The 19,458-nt window shown below is 41.5% G+C and overlaps 1 protein-coding gene across 2 annotated transcripts in view; it reads left to right on the forward strand.

The window, feature by feature from the left end:
- Window positions 1-1,425: 1,425 nt before the first annotated feature.
- Window positions 1,426-19,458, forward strand: part of OPHN1 (oligophrenin 1) — a 385,226-nt gene continuing 367,193 nt past the window's right edge. For both annotated transcript variants that reach the window (XM_060183179.1, XM_060183178.1), the window contains exons 1-2: window positions 1,426-1,655; window positions 2,260-2,417. In XM_060183179.1, the coding sequence (XP_060039162.1) occupies window positions 2,264-2,417 (154 nt within the window). In that variant the 5' untranslated portion in view covers window positions 1,426-1,655; window positions 2,260-2,263. The remainder of the gene's footprint in view (window positions 1,656-2,259; window positions 2,418-19,458) is intronic.

The raw sequence follows: 19,458 nt of genomic DNA on the forward strand, positions 1-19,458 counted from the left end.
AGCAATCTTTTTGTTGGTAAAACAGACTAGGTGGTGCCTCAACTGGTAAACTGCTGGACTGTTACCAACTGCTCAGTCTCTCCTTAGGCGCTTAGCTGTTCATGAGCCACACGTGTTTGCACTCACTAGTGATTTGGTAGGTTCCTGAAGTTGTTCTAGTCCTGCCTTGTTGATCTCCTTTGGTATTCCTACTTGACCTGGGAGAGTGAATCTGAGACTTTAAAGCCTCAGGCATGGGAGTCTCTTTGCATAAACATTATGCTTTCGCCCCTGCCCAAAACTGTGGTGGTTATACTGGGGGGACCGGGGCCACAAAACTGGTGGTAAGGGAGGTTTGGAACTATAGTTCTGTAATTTTATGACCTTGCAAACTATTATTATTTATAAAAAGGAAACACTGACAAACTATTATTATTATTATTATAAATATTTATTTATTCCCTTTTGTTGCCCTTGTTGTTTTATTGTTATAGTTATTACTGTTGTTGTTATTGATGTCATCGATGTTGGATAGGACAGAGAGAAATGGAGAGAGGAAGGGAAGACAGAGAGGGGGAGAGAAAGACAGACACCTGCAGACCTGCTTCACCGCCTGTGAAGCGACTCCCCTGCAGGTGGATCGGGATCCTTATGCCAGTCCTTGAGATTTGCGCCACCTGCGCTTAACCCACTGTGCTGCCGCCCGACTCCCGACAAACTATTATTAAACCACTAAAAACGAACAAACAAATAAACATAGACCGTGACATCCACTCTTTATCAGAGGTGGGCCAAACCTGGTTCAGGTACAATAGAGGTAACTCTATAGGTCCACTGCTGTTGGGAGTGCAAAATGGTCCAACCACTGTGGGGAAATAATTTGGAGACTTATTGGAACACTAGCAATGGGTCTACCTACGACCCAGCAATTCCTTTCCTGGGGATTTACTCAAAGGAGACAGAAACACCTATCAGAAGAGACTCAGTAGAGGTTAGCTGAGGCAGGATTCCTCTTCCCTTCCCTGCCTTCTTCCCTTCCTACTCCCAAAAGACTGGGATAGTGGAGGAACTCAAGTTCAAGTATCAAGTCTTTGGAAAAATATACTGTCAACTCTCTGGTATGAAGGTTCACTAGGAAATATGGGAAAGGTAAAAATATAAAAAGTTGTTCAGTTAGAGGAAAGAGAGGAAAGAAAAGGAATAAATAATTCAGTCAAATAATATGAGTCAAGTGATGTCCTCCCACACTGGATTTCTCCCACCCTCTCTCTCCAAATTCGGAAGCTATGTGACACAACTACCCCCCGGAGGCTGGGCTAATGAGCCTTGAGCTGGTTGGGAATGTTTTTTCTCAGAGAGAGTTAGCCCAAACTGGGTTGGTGAGGAGTTGGCAGGGAGGAGTCAGGGGTTTTGAAATCCAAAGACTACATCTCCCAGGTCGCCACGCTTTCCAGTTGGAGTTGTAGGGCGGTGTCTGGCTCTTGAGTTTCCTAGGGAAGCACCAGGCTACTACTTCTATTGTGTGTCGCTCTCTCGACCTCCTCTCTCCCTTGGGGTGTTTTAGGAAAAAGGCTACGTTTCTTTGTAGTCCGGATTAATCCTTTCAGCTAATAACAGGAGAGCAGGCCGGCTCCCGTAAAGCAGGAAGAATTTCTGAAAACCGGAGTAGTACTCAGGTAATGAAACCACAGGGTAAGAGGGAGAAGCCGGAAAAAGGAATCTAGTGCTCCCAGTGCTCGAGCTTCGTTGGGGCGGGGCGAGGCGGAAGCTCTAGCTTTGGGGGTGGTGGCGGGGGAGAGGAGGGGATATACCATCTGTATTGCTTGTAGAGTTCAGCAAAGGAAATCTCCATTTCGCTCCAGTGCTAGGGGTAAGGAGAGGCCGCTCCTACGCATTTGGCGTGCCAAAGTCTCACGTTTGTAGTAGCTCAGGAAGGACTCTGGAGGCTGATGTTTGGAAACTAGGGCTATGGTTTCTGCTGCCTGCTTGTGGGGAGTCATGCCTAAGGGGGCTTGCTGCTTGCTAGGCAGCATCCACTCCGGATTCTACTGGGTAGTTAGCTCCACAGTCTTCTGAAGTAATTTCGTAGGCCGCCAGTTTCCTGTGCACATCAGCGAGTTAGCTTTAGGAATTTCATCAGAACAGCATCCCAAAGGGAGAGAAGCCAGAAGCTTCTTAAGAGGGTCTCAAAATCAGTTCACCCCACCTAATTCTCCATTGTGCCTCTTGGCCTTTGTGTATTTCCCTTTCTCCACCCCCCACCCGATCCTCCGTCATCAGAATCATGGGACACCCCCCTCTGGAGTTCAGCGACTGCTACCTGGACAGCCCTGATTTCCGTGAGAGACTCAAATGTTATGAGCAGGAATTGGAAAGGACGAATAAATTCATAAAAGACGTGATCAAAGATGGCAACGCGCTTATCAGCTCAATGAGAAGTAAGTGGAAGGCGTTCCTATTTCCCTGAGTCAGTAGCTCTGGCTTTTAAGTTGTTTAACTCCACAGGGTTGCTGGGAGAATTTAGTGTGGAAGGTGGCAACTGCAATCAGAACTTGGCTTTTTTTTTTTTTTTTTAAAGTGGTCTTGTAGGAATCTGTAGTTGTGCCAGGAACACTCTTTGCTCTGAATCTACCCTCTCTTGACAGATGATTCCTTTGAAACAGCCGGCCCTGCACTATTGGAAATGTTCATCTCTAATATCTGGAATAAGGGAACATGTAAGCCGACCAAGGAATTATCTGCCCCTATGCCTCCCAAAGAATTGGGGATTAACAGTAACAACGTGATTAATGGTTTTGTGCTGCCCTCTGGTTAGTACAGATAAGTGTGGGGGCAGTAAGAAAAATACCCCATGACACATTATTTTCTAAAGAGAGCACCTTTGCTTCAGGGTTTTAGGAGAAGGTCTGAGTTCAGAATTGTTGGATGGACTCACGTGCCACTGAATTCTGCTTGAGGGTGAAATAGACACCAGCCCAGTCCCTCATATGGGTAATTTATTCCCATATCCCACCACAGCAAAGTATAAGTCTAGGGTTGAGAACCTGTAGGCTGAAGGGATCTAACCCCAGTGGTCACAGATGACACATGTGGTACCCTCCTCATGTTCCTTCTCCTGCATCATGTGGATATATTTTTTTCCTGCTAGTTGTCATAAGACTTGAAGTAATAGAAAGAATAAAAAATAACATGAATAAGAGTTCAAGCAAGTGAACTTTTTGTGCTAACATACATACCTAGAAGAATGGAGGATATATATATATATTGTGGAGTGACAATTTTTTCTCTTCTTGACTGAAAGATGATTGCAAAATAAAAAGTGATTATTACTGGCAAATATACCCTGTATGCTTATAACTTTGTTCTAAGTTAATTTATCTCCCAAATATGGTGAGTAGGTCCAGTGTGGATACTTTTATAAAACAAATGCAGCTAACTAGCATCCCGGAGAAAGGCTTGGAAGTAGCAGTGTAATTGTTAACTGCTAGCAGCTAGTATTTATTGTGCAGGTCTTCTGATCTGCCCCTTGGAGTCTGCTTTATCTGAACATGTTGTCTGTCCTCTTTGGTCAGAATAAGTAAGTTGTCCAATTTTTGGTAGTCATTTTATTGAGTTTGATTATTTTAAAGATTTGTTCTCTTGTGACCTGAACAGATGATACATTTTGAGTATTTTAAAAAATGATATTTTTGGAATGCTGATCCTTGGACACATATATCCCAGGCTTTGCAGTATGTCATCACTTATTAGAGTTCATTTGAAGGTAAATGATATGGATATTGTGTCACAGAGGTGATTAGACATGTGAAAGTTCACTGAAGGAAAAATCGGTAAAATGTTTGCGTTTTCTTTTTAAAATTTTATTTATTTATTTTTGGGAGTGGCAAAGAAGCGTTTTTATTTGATAGCTTTTAAAAATTTTTATCTATAAAAAGGAAATACTGACAAAACCATAGGATAAGAGGGGTGCGACTCTACACAATTCCCACCACCAGAACTCCATATCCCATCCCCTCCCCTGATAGCTTTCCTATGGACCCGGGGTCATTATAAGATGCAGAAGGTGGAAGGTCTGGTTTCTATAATTTCTTCCCCGCTGAACATGGGCGTTGGCAGGTCGATCTATGCAACTATTAAGAACAATGAACCCACCTTCTCTGACCCAGCTTGGATGGAGCTAGAAAGAATTATGTTAAGTGAGCTAAGTCTGAAAGACAAAGATGAGTATGGGGTGATCCCACTCATAAACAGAAGTTGAGAAAGAAGAACAGAAAGGGAAAATCAAAGCAAGATCTGACTGAGTTTGGAGTAGGGCACCAAAGTAAAAATCTCTGGGTGGAGGGTGAGAGTAGATGTTCAGCTTCACTAGGGGGTGAGGGATCGGGACACAGTCCTTTGGTGGTGGGAAGGGTGTTGATGTACACTCCTATTAACTTGTAGTCTCATAAATCACAATTTATTAAAATTTTATTTATTTGATAGGACATATAAACTGAGAGAAGGGGAGATAGGGAATGAAGCTTCTCTGCAGGTGGGAGCTGGTGGCTTGAACCTGGGTCCTTCTGCATTGTAATGTATATGCTCAACTGGGTGCATCACCCTTGGATTTCCATTTTGCTTACTTATTATGATAAGTGATTTGGTGCTATATGTATAATCAAATATAACTCATAAATTACAGCTATCGAGTAGATGTGTGGTAAGTGGGAAAGTATCTGTGCTAAACATGACCAGCTAAGGCATATCAAAGAGATAAAGATTCTTAAGGCAAAGTAAACAGTTCCATAAAACATTCAGGGAAGAGCAAAAGCTTTATAAGGTAGGGGTAAGAATGGATATTATTCTTTTTGTTTCTGAGATTACAAGTGGTTAGGGGTCAACATTTGCATATAGGCAGAATATCCAAGGTACATTGCCCAGTGATTTAAAAACATGTATATTGGGGGCCGGGTGGTAATGCAGTGGTTTAAGGCAACATAGTGTGAAGCACCAAGGACTGGCACAAGGATCTCCATTCGAGTCCCTAGCACCTCACTTGCGGGAGCTGTGAACTTCGAAAGCGGTGAAGCAAGTCTTTCTCTTCCCCTCTCTGTCTTCCCCTCCTCTCTCAATTTCTCTGCACTATCCTACAACAATGATGGCAGCAACAATGACAACAATAACAGCAACAATAACAACAATGGAAAAAAGATGTCCTAAAGGTGCAATATTCATGGTGTAGGCACTGAGCCCCAGCGATAACCCTGGAGGCAAGGAAGAAATATTTATTTTCTGAATATTCATAGAAATATTTTCTGAATATTCATAGAAAGTAAAAACAACAGGGATGGGATGGTGGTGTACCTGGTTAAGCTCACATATTACAGTGTGAAAGACCCAGGTTCAAGCCTCTGATCCCCACCTGTAGGGGAAAAGCTTCACGAGTGGTGAAGGAGGGCTGCAAGTGTCTCTTTCTGTCTTTTTCCATCTCTATCCCCCCTCCCTTCTCATTTTATCTCTGTCTCTATCCAATAAATAAATAAAAAATTGAAAAATATTATAAAATAAGTAAAAACAAGATAAGTAGGAAACAAAGCTCAGTAGCAAATCTTTACTGTATTTCTTCCCTTTAAGTTGTATGATTCAAAAAGCTTGTTTAAACAAAGTTGGAATGATTTCTACTTTTTTTTTTTTTTTACTACAGTGATTATATACACAAATTCTTCAACTGTGGCAGTGGGTAACTTAGAGAATAATTGGGGTAGAAACAAAATAAAGCTATGCTTATACTTTATGTGGAGAAAAAAGGAAAAGAGAATCTTGGGATTGGAGTTAGGAGATCTAGATTGCAATGCTGATGTCACCATCTTCAGATCTGGTGTAAAACATTTACCTCATCTGGAAAATGGGGGTAATTACACCCATCTCACAGGTATGATAGGAGACTCAAAGAAGTTTATGGATAATGGAAGTACTTTGTAAATGGAATAGCTAAATGAATATTGATGATAGTCATCCAGGAGGTGGTGCAGTGGATAAGTTATTAGACTCTTAAGCATGAGGTCTCGAGTTCAGACACCGGCAGCATGTGTGCCAGAGTGATGTCTGGTTCTTTCGATCTCTCTTATCTTTCTCATTAATAAATAAATAAAATCTTTAAAAAATTATAATATATCATCAGGTTCATACTGTATTTGTTGTATACTTTTTACTATGTATCTATTTTTAATATGATTCATTTATTTATTATTGGATAGAGACAGGGAAATTGAGAATGAAGGGAGAGATAGAGAGACAGAGAGACACCCGCAGTCCTGCTTCACCATTCGTGAAGCTTTCCCCCTGCAGGTAGGGACCAGGGGCTTGAACTTGGGTCCTTCTGCACTGTAATGTGTGTGCTTAGCCAGATGCGCTCCTGCTGGGCCCCTTTATTAGGTATCTAGAAGGAAATAAATAACTAGAAATAGTAGGAACTTTTTGTTGTTGTAATCTTGTTAAAAAATATCACTCCCAAAATTGGGAGGTCTCAGCATTTTGTTTTGTATGCCTATGAATGTGTGCATTAATTTGGCATTTGGAGTCTAGAATTAATAGTAAAAAAGTATCACCTTTTTATTTGACTTATTAAATTGACTATAAAATCAAATGACTAATGTTTCTAGGAACCAATGAAATTTTGTGTATTTCCCTACAAAAAAACAACTGCTGTTTTGTTAAAGTTGACTTAGGTGAAATTTGGCTTTTGCATTTATCCTGCTTTTATCTGACTCTATAGATAACATTTTAGTCATATTTTATATTATGATCAGTCAATTCATCAAATGTAAATCATGTTTTAATACTTACATTAACTCTTTGCTCATAGGTAAATGATTTTCTGAATGATATTCAACTTATCTCCCTAAGGATATGGTCTGTTTCCTTCCTTGCAATCTATTTAGAATTGTTGACCTGTAAGATGAAAATAACACTAATTGAAAATAACAGCACCATTATTCTGAAAAGTAAATATATTGCACACTTTCTTGTTTGTACTTTGATTTTATGTTAGCAGAATTCTGTCCTTGATGTTTGAATTATTTTCCTAACACTCTGGCTATTCAGAAAAATTATGTGGTCACTTCTTACAGCCCAATGCATCATGATATCCCTAATAAGTATCATCTATAGTTCAGTAAACACATTCCATTCATTCAATAGATACTTATTTATGTGTTTTATTCAAGTTAATATTCTTAGAGATATTATAGACATTACTAAATCACAGTTGTTTCCTGCCTTCAAGGAGTTCCCAAGTTAGCAAGGGAGGGGACAATGTGGATAAAAGTCACTATTGGGAGTCAGGTGGTAGCGCAGTGGGTTAAACACACATGCGTGTAAGGATCCTGGTTCAAGCCCCCGGCTAACCGCTTTCAGGGGTGTCCCTTCACAGGTGGTGAAGCAGGTCTGCAGGTGTCTATCTTTCTCTCCCCCTCTCTGTCTTCCCTTCCTCTCTCCATTTCTCTCTGGCCTATCTAAGAACGATAACATCATCAACAACAACAATAATAATGACAACAACAGTAAAAAACAACAAGGGCAACAAAAGGGGAAAAAAAGAAGTCACTGTTGTAGAAAGTAGATATTGATCAGACTCATGAATGTAGGATGTGGTATCTCACATTAGGGAAAACTGATTTCTTTTTTCTCTTCTTTCTTTTCTTTCTTTCTTTTATTTATAGAAAGGAAACATTAACAAAACCATAGGATAAGAGGGGTAGAACTCCACACAATTCCCACCACCAGAACTCCGTATCCCATCCCCTCCCCTGATAGCTTTCCTATTCTTTAACCCTCTGGGAGTATGGACCCAATGTCATTGTGGGACACAGAAGGTGGAAGGTCTGGTGTTGTTTTCGCCGGGCTGGCTTCACGGGCGGGTAACAGACGACCCGGGACTCATGGCTGGGTTGTACGCAGTATCTCTTTATTCATGCAGGACGCAGCACAATCTATACCAAGCTAAGGTAAACTAAAAACTACAAACAATCTTGTCCTTATAAATATACTAGCCCAGTAGGGTGGGAACAGGATGCGACGCAGAGAGGGTGGAGAGAAAAGTGACTGGTCAAAATCAGGGTATGACAAGGAGAGGGGGTGGAGCAGGCAAGAATTCTACCACTGAACCACCAATGCCCTGGGGGGAGGGTGGTGCTTGTTAACAGGTTATGTAAATAGAATACAGTGTTATGTAAATAGAATGCAGGGGGAATTAAACCAAATGAAACAGAAGGGGTTTTTAAAAGCAGAATTAGAAGCATACCAACAATTCCCCCTTTCTTTTTAACTAATGGCCATAGTATCAGGATTGTGGGGTGAACAGAAACCTATATCGTACAGGCATTTTCAAAAGAACTGGCATAAGACATGGAAAACAAAATAGGTGAGCAGCAATACCCAGTGTGATGCCAAGGGGAACATTTCTTGCCTTAAAGGGCAAGGCCTAGCAGGCAAAAGGGCATTTCTTGCCTCTGGGAGCACTTCATGCTTCTGGGGGCATCTCTTGCCTCAAAGGGTGTTTCCTGTCTCTGTGGGCATAACCTAATAAGGAGGGGAAGTTTTCTGTCTCTGGGCACAGAGCCTGCAGGCGAGGGGACATGGTCTATAAAGTCTCAAGGCAATTGGCTGAAGTTAGTCTTTGAGAAACACAGCAGCGTGTACCAGTAAGTCCAATGGAGGTGTCAGTCCAAAGTAGCTGACCACAGAAGAAAATGCCAAGGGATGAAACGCTGCATGTCTGTCTCGATGGGGAATGATGCTGGGAAATTGTGCAGATGCATTCACATCTGCCATGTTTTCCAGCAGTCTGGCTTCTGTAATTGCTTTTCTGCTAAACATGGACATTGACAGGTGGATCCATACTCCCAGCCTGCCTCTCTCTTTCCCTATTAGGGTAGAGCTCTGGGGAAGCAGAGCTCCAGGAAACATTGGTAGGGTTGTCTGTCCAGGGAAGTCTGGTTGGCATCATGGTATCATCTGGAACTTGGTGGCTGAAAAGAGAGTTAACATACAGAGCCAAACAAATTGTTGAACACTCATGAAACTAAAGGCTGGAATAGTACAGATGAAGAGTTGAGGGGTCCTCCATTTTGTAGATAGTTGGTAGGCATATTTAAATTATATTCCATAGGGCCTGTAGCTATACTAGTTTTTTTTTTTTTTCCATGAGCCTGAAATCTGATATGTAGGTGGATCCAAGTTATTGTCTGTGGAGATGATGTCAATGTCGTGGCTGGAAAAGGAACAGAAAGCTGGGGCAGGGAAGAGAGTAGCTCCCTAATATGGGAAAGGGGTATAAATATTGTTGACTGTAAACCCCATCGATTTGATTTGGTCTGGGGCCCATATTCAGCTTAGGAGCCTATGTGACCTCTGCATTACTGTAGATTTGAGCTCACATTCTGTCTTCATGAGTAGGAACATTGCAAACTGCCTCAATATCGACCCATCTTCCTCAGGTGTAGCATAGAGTATGTTGTCCATCCTGATCCAAGTTGAGTGCAAGGTCCTATGGGGGGGCCCACAAAGGGGTATATTTTGTTGTTCCTGAAAACTGATTTCTTGATTGAGAAGACAAAGAGTTAGGGTTAGAATACACAGGAAAAAGGGAGAGCATTCAAAGGTTTAGTGGGCAGATAGTCATTTGAAAACTCATTGTGTTCTTAATTTACAATTTTTTAATGATGAATGCTGTGGAACATTTATTTAATAATGAATGACCAGTCCATTGGATAAGAGGGGTGCAATTCCAAACAATTCCCACCACCAGAGTTCTCCATCCCACCCCCTCCATTGGAAGCTTTCCTATTCTTTATCCCTCTGACAGTATGGACCCAGGATCATTATGGGGTGCAGAAGGTGGAAGGTCTGTATTCTGTAATTGCTTCCCCACTGAACATGGGTGCTGGCAAATCAATCCATACTCCCAGCCTGTTTCTGTCTTTCCTTAGTGGGGCAGGGCTCTAGAGAGGTGGAGTTTCACAACTCTTTGGTGAGGTCATCTGCCCAGAGAAGTCAAGTTGGCTTCATGTTAGGATCTGCAACTTGGTGGCTGAAAAATATTAAGATATAAAGCAGAAATTCTGTTTAGTAACCGGGAACCTAAAGATAAGAAAAGAATAGATGAGATTTAGGTTCTCCATTTTGGGAAAAGTTAGGAATTCTATTTTATTCATTCACGTTTGAGCCCGACTGCTAACATGCAGGTGGGCTAAAGTGTTGCATGGGGAGATGGTGTCAGGAGTTGAGGATAAGACTATAAAGTTGGATCAGGGCAGAGAGTAGCTCCCCCAAATGGAAAAAGTATAAAATGCCATTAATTGTAAACCCCTTCGATCTGATCTGAGGCTCATATTCAGCACAGGAGCCTGTGTAAACTCTATATCCCTGTAGGTCTGAGCTCACATTCTATGGTCATAGCTAGGAACATTCTAGGCTGCACTCATAGGACAAATCTTCCTCAAGTGGTGGAGTATGTTGATGTAGTCTCCCTTTGGAGAGTGGGGTAGTCCCGACTATTGTTGTTTCACATTGAGGGTAAGGTCCTACAGAGGCCCACAAGAGGTTTCACTATGTTGTTCCTGATGGAGATGACCAGCGATGGAGGAGAGAAAGATTTGTTAGAGGTCTAGGCCCATCATATCTAAATAAGAATCTCAGAATTCCCTGAGTAGAGCCTTGGATGATGGGGTGGCCTGGTAATAACCAAGAGAGCCATTATAGAAGTGTGCCAGTTTCTTGCTCTCATCCAGCTTTTGTAGTCCTTACTTTACCTGACAAGGGTTAGTCTTAGAGTGCTTGAGGGAAGTGAACTAGGAAGAAGGTGAGGGGGGTAGAATGTGAGGGGTTTAAGTAGAAACTATTTGATTGGGTTCTTTATGGTGTCCTTTTTAGGTCTTTCTACTTACTTGCTGCACTTAATGAGTCACTGTAGACTATTGTGTACTTTCATTTTAAGGTATATATTTCCCCATAACTTATGGATACATGTGCATATGTGCCCTGTCTCATGACTCTGGTCTATATCTAGGTCCTGTGGCTTTGTTAGGAAGTGTGCCACCTGAGATGGAATTAAATAGTCCTATGAGCTAAGAAAGGTCTCACTCAAGTAATGGAGCTAAAGGGTTGACATTCCAGGCCTGGTGTCTATGGATACCGACGGAAGTGAAACATGTTGAGGTGATACTGTTTGCATTGACTTGGCTGAGCTCAGCAGATGCAGGATCAGGTGGTGTGGATGAAAATGAGCCAAGCCCCAAAGGTTCCAGGACTGGGAGAAATATGGGTTTTATAGTGAATGGGAAGGTTTCCTGTTGTCTTAGAGTTTAAGAAGGCAATAGATGGTTATTGTTATAACCAAGTTATTTGGAAGTTTGGTTTACTTTAAAAATTCCATGGTTAAGATTTACTGTACCATACAAGAGCTTTCCATGATTTATGTCATATAATGGTATTTACAAGTAGTGTATCTTATATACTGACAAGAACATTAATTTCTGGTCTCCCTGGTCTAATATTATAGGTGTGTTGTTAAAATTTCTGGACGGCTCCAGCTGGCCGGGCTAGCTTGCTTCACGGCGGGTAACAGAGACGCGGAGACAACGGCTGGGCAGGGAAGCTGTATTTCTTTATTCAGGAACAACGATTCATAAACTAAGACAAACTAATCACCAAACAGAACTCTGCTGTCTCTTTGCGGCGGCGCAAGTACTCTTTCTTTTACTCTCGAACTCAGGAACCCTCTCCCTTACTCTCGAACTCAGGAACTCTCGAACTCTCGTACTCGGGAACCCTCTGAAACTCTGGCACACTGGAACTCTCTCTTACTCTGTAACCCTGAAACTCTCGAACTCAGGAATTCAGGAACTCTCGGACTCAGGAACCCTCTCTCGGGGTTCCTTGGGGCGGGGCCAAGCAGGCCCGCGAAATTAACAGGACTGATCCAATTCTCTTGACGGGGGAGGGCTAGAACAAACCAATGTAAAGCATACGACATAGGTGATTTAAAATTTCAGAGAAATTTTAATTAGACTTAGATACCCTCCTCACCTACTTCCTATTACAGTTCTCTCACTCACTCCAAAGCTAACCTTATCAAAGCAAGGACTGCAAAAGCTGAATAAGGGCAAGAGACTGGCATACTTTAATGATGACTTTTTAGTCACTATTAGGACACCCCATCAGTTAGGGCCCTATTGGGGTAGTCCTGAGAGTCCCAAACAGACATGATGGGCCTAGACCTCAAATAAAACCCTCTCTCTATTGTTACTAGTCATCTCTATGAGGAACAACAAAATAGACCCCTTTGTGTGCCCCCCCCATAGGACCTTGCACTCAACTTGGATCAACAATGGTAGAGAATGTTCCATCCTCCGAAGTGAAGGGAGGAGGAAGGATGGACAACATACTCTATGCTACACCTGAGGAAGATGGGTCAATATTGGGGCAGCTTGGAATGTTCCTACTCATGACCACAGAATGTGGGCTCAGATCTATAGGGATGCAGAGGTCACATAGGTTCCTAAGCTGAATATGGGCCCCAGACCAAATCAAATCGATGGGGTTTACAGTCAACAATATTTATACCCCTTTCCCATATTAGGGAGCTACTCTCTTCCCTGCCCCAGCTTTCTGTTCCTTTTCCAGCTGTGATATCATCTCCCCAGACATACCTACATATCAGTTTTCAGGCTCAGGGAAAAAATGAGTATAGCCACAGGCCCTTTGGAATGGCTCTGGATGGGTCAGATAAGGTGGGTTCATTATTCTTAATTAGCTGAGTAGTATTCCATTGTGTATACATACCACAACTTTCTCAGCCATTCATCTGTTGTTGGGCAACTAGGTTGTTTCCAGGGTTTGGCTATAACAAATTATACTGCTATGCTATGAACATAGGTGTACATGCATCTTTTTCTTTGGGTGTGATGGAGTCCTTAGTATATATCCCCAGGAGAGGAGTTACTGGATCATAAGGAAGGTCCATTTCTAGCCTTGTGAGGGTTCTCCAGACTTCTTTCCACAGGGGTTGGACCAATTTACATTTCCATTGACAATGCAGGAGGGTTCCTTTGTCCCTACAACCTCTCCAACATTTGTTGCTGCTGTTGTTTTTGCTGTATGACATTCTCACAGGGTGTGGTGGTATCTCAATGTTGTCTTTATTTGCATTTCTCTCACCTGGAGCAACGTTTCATATGTTTGTTCGCCTTTTGTGTCTTTCTTCTGTAGTGACTATTCTGTTCATATCCTCTCCCCATTTTTGGATTGGGTCATTTGCTTTTTTGTTGATAAGTTTATAACTCTTACTTTTTTTTTTTAATATTTATTTTTTATTTATTTATTTATTTATTTTTTATTTAAGAAAGGATTAATTAACAAAACCATAGGGTAGGAGGGGTACAACTCCACACAATTCCCACCGCCCAATCTCCATATCCCACCCCCTCCCCCGATAGCTTTCCCACTCTATCCCTCTGGGAGCATGGACCCAGGGTCATTGAGGGTTGCAGAAGGTAGAAGGTCTGGCTTCTGTAATTGCTTCCTCGCTGAACATGGGCGTTGACTGGTCGGTCCATACTCCCAGTCTGCCTCTCTCTTTCCCTAGTAGGATGGGTCTCTGGGGAAGCTGAGCTCCAGGACACATTGGTGGTGTCTTCAATCCAGGGAAGTCTGGCCGGCATCCTGATGACACCTGGAACCTGGTGACTGAAAAGAGAGTTAACATACAAAGCCAAACAAATTGTTGAGCAATCATGGACCCAAAGCTTGGAAAAGTGGAGAGGAAGTATTAGGGAGGTACTCACTGCAAACTCTAGTATACTTCTGCTTTCTTACTTTGGTGCCGTACTCCAAACTCAGTCAATTTCTGCTTTGCGTTTCTACTTCTTTTTTTTTTTTTTTTTTTTTTACATGCATAACATTCCCCAGATTCCCATTTAGCAATACAACCCCCACTATTTCATTCATCATTTTTCATGGACCTGTATTCTCCCCACCCACCCACCCACCTCAGAGTCTTTTACTTTGGTGTAATACTCCAATTCCATTTCAGGTTCGACTTGTGTTTTCTTTTCTAATCTTGTTTTTCAACTTCATGTTGAGTGAAATAAGTCAGAAACAGAAGGATGAATATGGGATGATCTCACTCTCAGGCCGAAGTTGAAAATAACTCTTACTTTTTAACGTATTTTCATTATTAGCTTTTTATCTGATATATGGCGTGCAAAAATCTCCCATTCTGTGAGGAGTCTCTTTGTTTGGATGGTGCTTTCTTTTGCCATGCAGAAGCTTTTCAATTTGATGTAGTCCCATTGGTTTATTTTTGTTTTGATTTTCCTTGCAATTGGGTCTGTATCATCAAAGTTGTCCTTGAGATTTAGATGGGAAAGTGTTCTGCCAATATTTTCCTCTAAGTATTTGATAGTTTCTGGACTAACATCCAAGTCATTGATCCATTTAAAGTTGACTTTTGTTTCTGCACCAGCCACGTGTGCTTATCCTGCTGTACTGCTTGGCCTCCTCCTCTTGTTTCTTTGTTGCTTCTCTGCTTAGATGATCTAAGTGTGAGAGTGAGGTGTTGAAGTCTCCTGCTATTACTGTGTTACTATTAATGTATTTTGTAGCTCTTTCATAAGTGTTTGTCATATTTAGGTGGGCCCTCATTAGGTGCATAGATGATTCTTCTTCTTCTAGCGTTTGCCCTTCTTCCGTAGCCAGTCAACAGGTCAGGTTGAAAGCTGTCAGGAGCTGCTTGTTGCTGGCTTTGAAAGTGACTGGGATCCGTGTGGATTCAGTCGGCTAGGAAGGATCGTCAGTTTCCCCAATAAATGGGTACTCATGGGATGCACCACGAGAAGGTCGATCCAATGCATCCCAAGATGATAATTATTGTTAAGTCTTCCTGATTGATTTATCCTATGATCACTATGTAATTTCCATGCCTATATTTTATTACTTTATTTATTTTAAAGTTTATTGTGTCAAAGATGAGAATAGCTGTTCCTGCCCTTTTTTGTGGTCCACTGGGTTGTATGATAATTTTCCTTCCTTTCACTTTGAGTCTTTGTTTTCTTTGTTGAGTCAGGTGGCATTCCTGCAGACAACATATGGTTGGGTTGTGTTTTCTCATCCATCTTCCTACTATGAGTCTTTTAATGGGTGAATTTAAGCCATTGACATTTATTGGTATTAATGATCTAAGGTATTTCAGTGCCATTATTCAAGACTTTTTGAGTGTTCTGATATATGACAAGTTTTTCAGTGGTTTTATTAATGATCTTAGGAGTTCTTCTAGAACCTCTTCCAGGTTTGTTGAAAGTTGGTTCCTTTAATTTATGCTTGTCTGAGAAGATTTTTATCCCTCCATCTAGTCTAACAGGATATACTATTCTTGGTTTAAAACCATTTTCATTGGCTTTTAGAGTTTGTATGGAGAATTCTACTGATAGTCTTATGGGCTTTCTTCTGTATGTGACTTTTTCTCTTGTAGCTTTCAGGATTCCTTCTTTATTCTTACATTTTTCCATTGTATCTATGATGTGTGTTGATGTCTTTAGTTTTGGGTTGATTATGTTTGGGACTCTGGGCCTATTGAACCTTAATCGTCTTTCTGTTGGTTAGGGTGGGGAGGTTTACTTTTATTATTTCCTCTAGGATGCTTTCCTATTCTTCCTCTCTTTCTTTTTTTAAATATTTATGTATTTATTTATTCCCTTTTTTTACCCTTGTTGTAGTTACTATTGTTGTTGTTATTGATGTTGTCATTGTTGGATAGGACAGAGAGAAATAGAGAGGGGGTGAAAACAGAGAGGGGGAGAGAAAGATAGACACCTGCAGACCTGCTTCAATGCCTGTGAAGCGACTCACTTGCAGGTGGGGAGCTGGTGGCTCGAACTGGGATCCGTAAGCTGGTCCTTGCACTTTATGCCATGTGCGCTTAACCCTGTGCACTACTGCCCGACTCCTGGCCTTCCTCTCTTTCTTTCTCTGGTAGGTCAGTTCTGCTTATGTTACTTCTTCTGAGGTTATCCCATACGTCTCTGTTGTTGTTTTCAGTATCTCTCAACCTCTTTTTTATTAATTAATAAATTTATTTATAAAATGTAAATGCTGACAAGACCATAGAATAAGAGAGGTACAATTCCTGCCACCAGAACTCTGTATCCTCTCCCCTGTTAGCTTTCCTATTCTTTAACCCTCTGGAAGTATGGACCCAGGGTCATTATGGTCTGCAGAAGGTAGAAAGTCTGACTTCTATAATTGCTTCCCTGCTGAACATGGGCGTTGACAGGTTGATCCATACTCCCAGCCTATCTCTCTCTTTCCCTAGTGGGGCAGGGCTCTGGGAAGCGGGGCTCCAGCACATATTGATAGGGTCGTCTGCCCAAGGATGTCCGGTTGGTATCATGGAAACATCTAGAACCTCTTGGCTGAAAAAGAGTTAACTTATAAAGCCATTCAAATTGTTGATTAATTATGAACCTAAAGGCTGGAATATTACAGATGAAGATTTGGGGTCTCCATTTTGGAAATAGCTACTAGGTCTATTTTAGTTATATTCCAAAGGGCCATGACTATTCTAGTGTTTTTTTTCCCCTGACCCAAGTTGTTGTCTGGGAAGATTATGTCATGGTTGGAAAAAGGGCTGCAAAGCTGGATAAGGGAAGAGAGCAGCTCCAAAATATGGGAAAAATATAAATATTATTGACTGTAAACCCCATCGATTTGATCTGGGGCTTGCATTCTATGGTCATGAGTAGGAACATTCTGAGTTGCACCAATTTCAGGACCCATCTTCTTCAGGTGGTCAATAGAGTATGTTATCCAACCCCCCTTCGAGGATGGAACATTCTTTACCATTGGGGGGGCACTTTCTCTACCATTGTTCCACATTGAGGGCAAGGTCCTATGGGGGCCCCTAAAAGGGGTCCATTATGTTGTTACTGATGGAGATGACCAGTGATAGTGGAGAGAGGAATCTATTTGAGGTCTAGGCTCATTGTGTCTGTGTAGGAATCCCGGGACTGCCTGACTAGGGCCTCAACTGATGGGGGTAGCCATTCATCTGTTGTTAGGGACCTGGGTTGCTTCCAAGTTTTAGCTATTATGAATTGTGCTGCTATGATCATAGGTATACACATATCTCTTTGGTTGGTGTTGTGATGTCCTTGGGGTATATCTCTAGGAGAGGAATTACTGGGTCATATATAAGGTCCATGTCTAGCTTTGTGAGAGTTCTCCAGACTGCCTCCACAAAGGCTGGATGAACTTACATTCCCACTAGCAGTGCAGAAGGTTTCCTTTGTCCCAACAACCTCTCCAACATTTGTTGCTGCTGTCCTTTTTGATGTATGCCATTCTCACAGGGGTGAGGTGGTATCTCAATGTTGTCTTCAGTTGCATTTCTCTGACAATTAGTGACATGTATTTGTTAGTCTTTTGGATCTGTTTTGTAGTGAATGTTCTGTTCATATCCTCTGCCCATTTTTGGATGGGGTCATTTGCTTTTTTGTTGCTAAGTTTGCTGAGCTCCTTGTATATTTTGGTTATTAGTCTCTGGTCTGATGTATGACATGTGAGGATCTTCTCCCATTCTGTGAGGGGTCCCTTTGTTTGAGTGATGGTTTCTTTGGCTGTGCAGAAGCTTTTCAATTTGATGTATGTAGTCCCATTGATTTGTTTTTGTTTTAGTTTTCCTTGGAATTGGGTTTATATCATCAAAGATGTCCTTGAGGTTTAGGTTGGAAAGTGTTTTATTCTAAGTATTGTACTGCATCATTTTTAACAGATGAGTAGTATTCCATTATCTATGTACTTTCTAAGCCAGTCATCTGTTGCTGGACATCTAGATTGCTACCAAGTGCAGGGTATTACGAAGTGTGCTGCTGTGAGCATATGTGTGCAGAGATTACTTTGGATAAGTGTTTTTGCTTCTTTTTGATATATCCCTAGGAGATGAACTACTGGGTAGATGCATTTCTGATGTTCAGAGTATTTTCATTTTCTTTTTTTATTGATTTTTTGTTATCTATGTTTATCTATTGGATAAAGATAGAAGTCAAGAGGGAAGAGGGAGATAGACAATCAGCAATGCTTCACCACTTGTAAAGCTTTCCCCAACATGTGGGGCATAGTGTTTTCTATAAAATATTGAATCAGTTTACATTTCCACCAACAGCATAGGAGAATTCCTTTTCGACACATCCTTACCAAGACTTGCTGTTTCTGTCGTTTTTAGTTTATGATATTCTCACAGGTGGTAAAGTGATATCTTATTGTTGTCTTTATTTGCATTTCTCTGATAATCAGTGATTTTAAGCATTTTTTTAATATATCTATTGGCCCTTTTGATCTCATCTTTCGAGAGGATTCTGTCCATATCCTCTCCCCAATTTTTTTCTTTAATTGCTGAGTTGAGTGAATTCTTTATATAGTTTAATTATTAGCACTTTGTTTGATATATGGCATGTAAAGTATGGCATTGCATTAGAGGTTATTACTGGGCTCCTGGGATTTGCTGTGTTTGGGAATTGAAAGATTACTCAGTCACTTATTAGCAAGTGAGAGAGAACAAAGGCAGTACATCAGTGACATCTCAGAGTGAAGCTACACTGAGGGGTGCACCACCAGAACATCAGCAATTTTTAAAAAAATTTCTTTATTTCTTAATTTCGTTTATTTCTTTATGTTTTACATTTGACAGTAAATACAATAGTTTTTTTTCAATTTAAGAAAGGAGACATTAACAAAACTGTAGGATAGGAGGGGTACAACTCCACACAATTCCCACCACCCAATCTACATATCCCATCCCCTCCCCAGATAGCTCTCCCATTCTCTATCCCTCTGGGAGTATGGACCCAGGGTCCTTGTGGGTTGCAGAAGGTGGAAGGTCTTGTTTCTGTAATTGCTTCCCCACTAAACATGGGCATTGATCCATACTCCCAGTCTGCCTCTTTCTTTCCCTAGTAGGGTGGGGCTCTGGGGAAGCGGAGCTCCAGGACACATTGGTGGGGTCGTCAGTCCAGGGAAGTCTGGTCAGCATCATGCTGGCATCCAGAACCTGGTGGCTGAAAAGAGAGTTAACATACAAAGCCAAATTGTTGAACAATCATGGACCTAAAGGCTGTAATAGTGCAGATGAAGTGTTGGGGGGTTACTCACTGCAGACTCTTGTGTACTTCTGCTTTCAGGTATATATTTTTCCCTGGTTTATGGACACGTGTGAACATATGCTCTATCTCAGGGGAACTGGTCTATATCTAGGTTTAGGGACTTTATTGGGGAGTGGACCACCTGGGATGGAATTAGAGAATACTATGAAAGGAAAGGTCTCACCCGAGTGATGAAGCTGAAGGGTTGTCATTCCACACCTGAAGTCTCTGGACACAGTCTGAAGTGAAGCATGCTGTGGTGGTACTTGGTGCACTGATTAGGTTGTGATCGGAGGATGCAATATTA

Source organism: Erinaceus europaeus, chromosome X, assembly GCF_950295315.1.
Source record: "Erinaceus europaeus chromosome X, mEriEur2.1, whole genome shotgun sequence".
Lineage (NCBI taxonomy): Eukaryota > Metazoa > Chordata > Mammalia > Eulipotyphla > Erinaceidae > Erinaceus > Erinaceus europaeus.